General features: G+C 43.4%; 1 protein-coding gene across 1 annotated transcript in view; it reads right to left on the bottom strand.

The window, feature by feature from the left end:
• Positions 1 to 2,500, bottom strand: part of LOC119594001 — a 59,036-nt gene that overhangs the window by 2,920 nt on the left and 53,616 nt on the right. The window contains exons 2-4 of the mRNA XM_037943031.1: positions 2,139 to 2,238; positions 604 to 738; positions 120 to 248 (exon numbers count right to left, since the gene is read on the bottom strand). Coding sequence (XP_037798959.1) covers positions 120 to 248; positions 604 to 738; positions 2,139 to 2,238 — 364 coding nt within the window. The remainder of the gene's footprint in view (positions 1 to 119; positions 249 to 603; positions 739 to 2,138; positions 2,239 to 2,500) is intronic.

Below are 2,500 nucleotides of genomic sequence, written 5' to 3'. Positions count from 1 at the left end.
GAGTGGCATGAATGAAAGTCGTTTGGAAGGATAGAGACAAACATGGAAGAAGAGGTTAACGGAACCTGCAAGATCTGAACAGACGGCACTGACATTTATAGGAAGAGTTAAAGCCTCACCTTCAATAGCATTGTCGACGACGACGGGGACAGGACGAACCGTCAGTGGGTCGCGCGGTCTGGGGGTGGTCGTGCTGGTCGTGGTAGTCGGACGCCTCGTGGTCGGCGCTCGGACGACTGGTCGCCGAACTGCAAAGTGGTGGAAGGGGAGGAGGAGGAGCCGGAGAAAGAGAATGGGGCGGGGGGCAGGGGGAAGAAATTAATTGAGAACAGAGCGAAAGGTGTATATACAAAAGAAACGGGAAGGGGGGAAGGAAAGAAAAGAAAAGAAAGAATGAGGAAAGTGAAGTGCGAAAATAGACCAAAAGACGCAAAGGAAACCAGCGGAAAGGTAGAGGGATAAAATAAAATTAATATAACACCAAACAAAAAAGAAAAAAAAAATCATCATTCACAAATATAATCGACGTCATTGCCAAAACTTGGGTAAAACAACTTAAAATGTTAAAAAGATTGAAACAAAATCTCCCACGAGCTGCCCTACCCTTAGCGATGCAATTTTCCCTGCTGGAGCCCAGGACGCGATACCCGCCGGCCTCGTTGGCCTGATAGCGCACCACGTGCATGCAGCCGTCGGGTGTCCGGAACCCGTAGCGGCCGCGCGTGATGCCGTCATCACCTGACGGGGAGGAAGGGCTCTGGGTCAGTCACCGCATGAGAACATGCACTTGTAGGTTCAAGTCACAAGCAAAGAGACATGTACAGACGAGTCACATCCACGCAAATATGTAAATGCGACTGAAATCCACACGTCACTTAAGTGCACATCGATGTAGCAACAATGGGGATCAAAGATGTTATCGGACAACACATGACAAAATTTGCGGGAGATAACAGACCACCACGCAGATTCAGGAGAGAGAGGGAAAGTTAAGCACACATTCTTTCTCTCCCTATATATGTATATATATGTATATGTATATATATGTATGTATATGCATATTTATACATATATATATATATATATATATATATATATATATATTTATATATATTTATAGATGTGTGTGTGTGTGTGTGTGTGTGTGTGTGTGTGTGTGTGTGTGTGTGTGTGTGTGTGTGTGTGTGTGTGTGTGTGTGTGTGTGTGTGTGTGTGTGTGTGAGTAAATAAATAGGGATGTATGTATACATACACATGTACACACGCACAAAATCACACACATTTGGTTCAGTGATGGCGAAGACAATACAAGAGATGCATCACATCCTGTCTGCACGCACCGTATGAAGACATGCGAGTCCTCAGACCAGCTGCCCGAACGTGAGTTTATTCAATGTTTGTTAGTTCAAACTTTCAACTGCAGTTATGAGATCGAGTGCATTAATGTGAATATAGCGATGCCTATGTTATAGATCAAAGATTAAACTAACAAAGCATTGATAAACGCAATTGGCAGTTGTTCCGTGAACCCTTTGGACGCGCATACCCTTATATGCAATTTTTTCCCCATTCACCTGCTTTGATTTTTTAGAAGTTACAATATTCAACAGTTTGAACATTTTTACAACCCTTCTCAGTTACGTACTTGATACCATGAAAGTAATTTGCTTTGCCCTCTATGAAGGTTTTCACATGGCCAGCGCCGAAGCCAAAGAAAATAATCTTGATTGAAATAATGCTTTTCCAAAGTGACTGTTAATTTCAAAACATAAAGAGAAACATAGAATATGCATAATTACATTATCTTTATTTTCATCAAAGAAAAAGAAGAAGAATTGAATTTCCAGGAGATTCTAAAGGGGAACTAGATTGTACTATACAAGCTTTAAAGCAAATTAATCCACATACATAGTTTGAAAACGAAATATCTTCAGATGATATCCCCCAATCCTCGATGTCAATATTTCACTTTCTTTCGCCTAAACATTTCTTATTCCAGGCGACCAAATCCAATCACCCCCCCAAAAAAAAAAAAAAAATATATATATATATATATAATAATAATAAATAAATAAATAAATAAATAAATAAATAAATAAAACGCCAGGAAGCAGCCTTGCTGCCCGAAAAAGCCTTACCTTTCGTCTCCTCCCGGAAGTGCGAACCGGCGTCGAAGCGGAAGTCGTAGTCGGTCTTCGAGTTGTTGTTCGGCGCGCCGGCCGCGACGCCCAGCACCACCTGGGGGAAAGGCAGCGTTAAGCAGATGCACACACGGAAGAAGAAGAGCAGGTGGACACACACACACACACACACACACACACACACACACACACACACACACACACACACACATAAACACACATAACACACACACACCAACACACCACACACACACACACACAAGCCTCCGGGCTAGTACAGTGGTAACGTGTCGGCCTCTCATCCGAGGGGTCGGCGGTTCGCGCCCCGCCCAGGCGCGAGAAGTTGCAACTGTCGCCCG

The sequence above is a fragment of the Penaeus monodon genome, chromosome 3 (genome assembly GCF_015228065.2).
Source record: "Penaeus monodon isolate SGIC_2016 chromosome 3, NSTDA_Pmon_1, whole genome shotgun sequence".
NCBI lineage: Eukaryota > Metazoa > Arthropoda > Malacostraca > Decapoda > Penaeidae > Penaeus > Penaeus monodon.
This window is presented reverse-complemented; position numbering and strand designations above follow the sequence as displayed.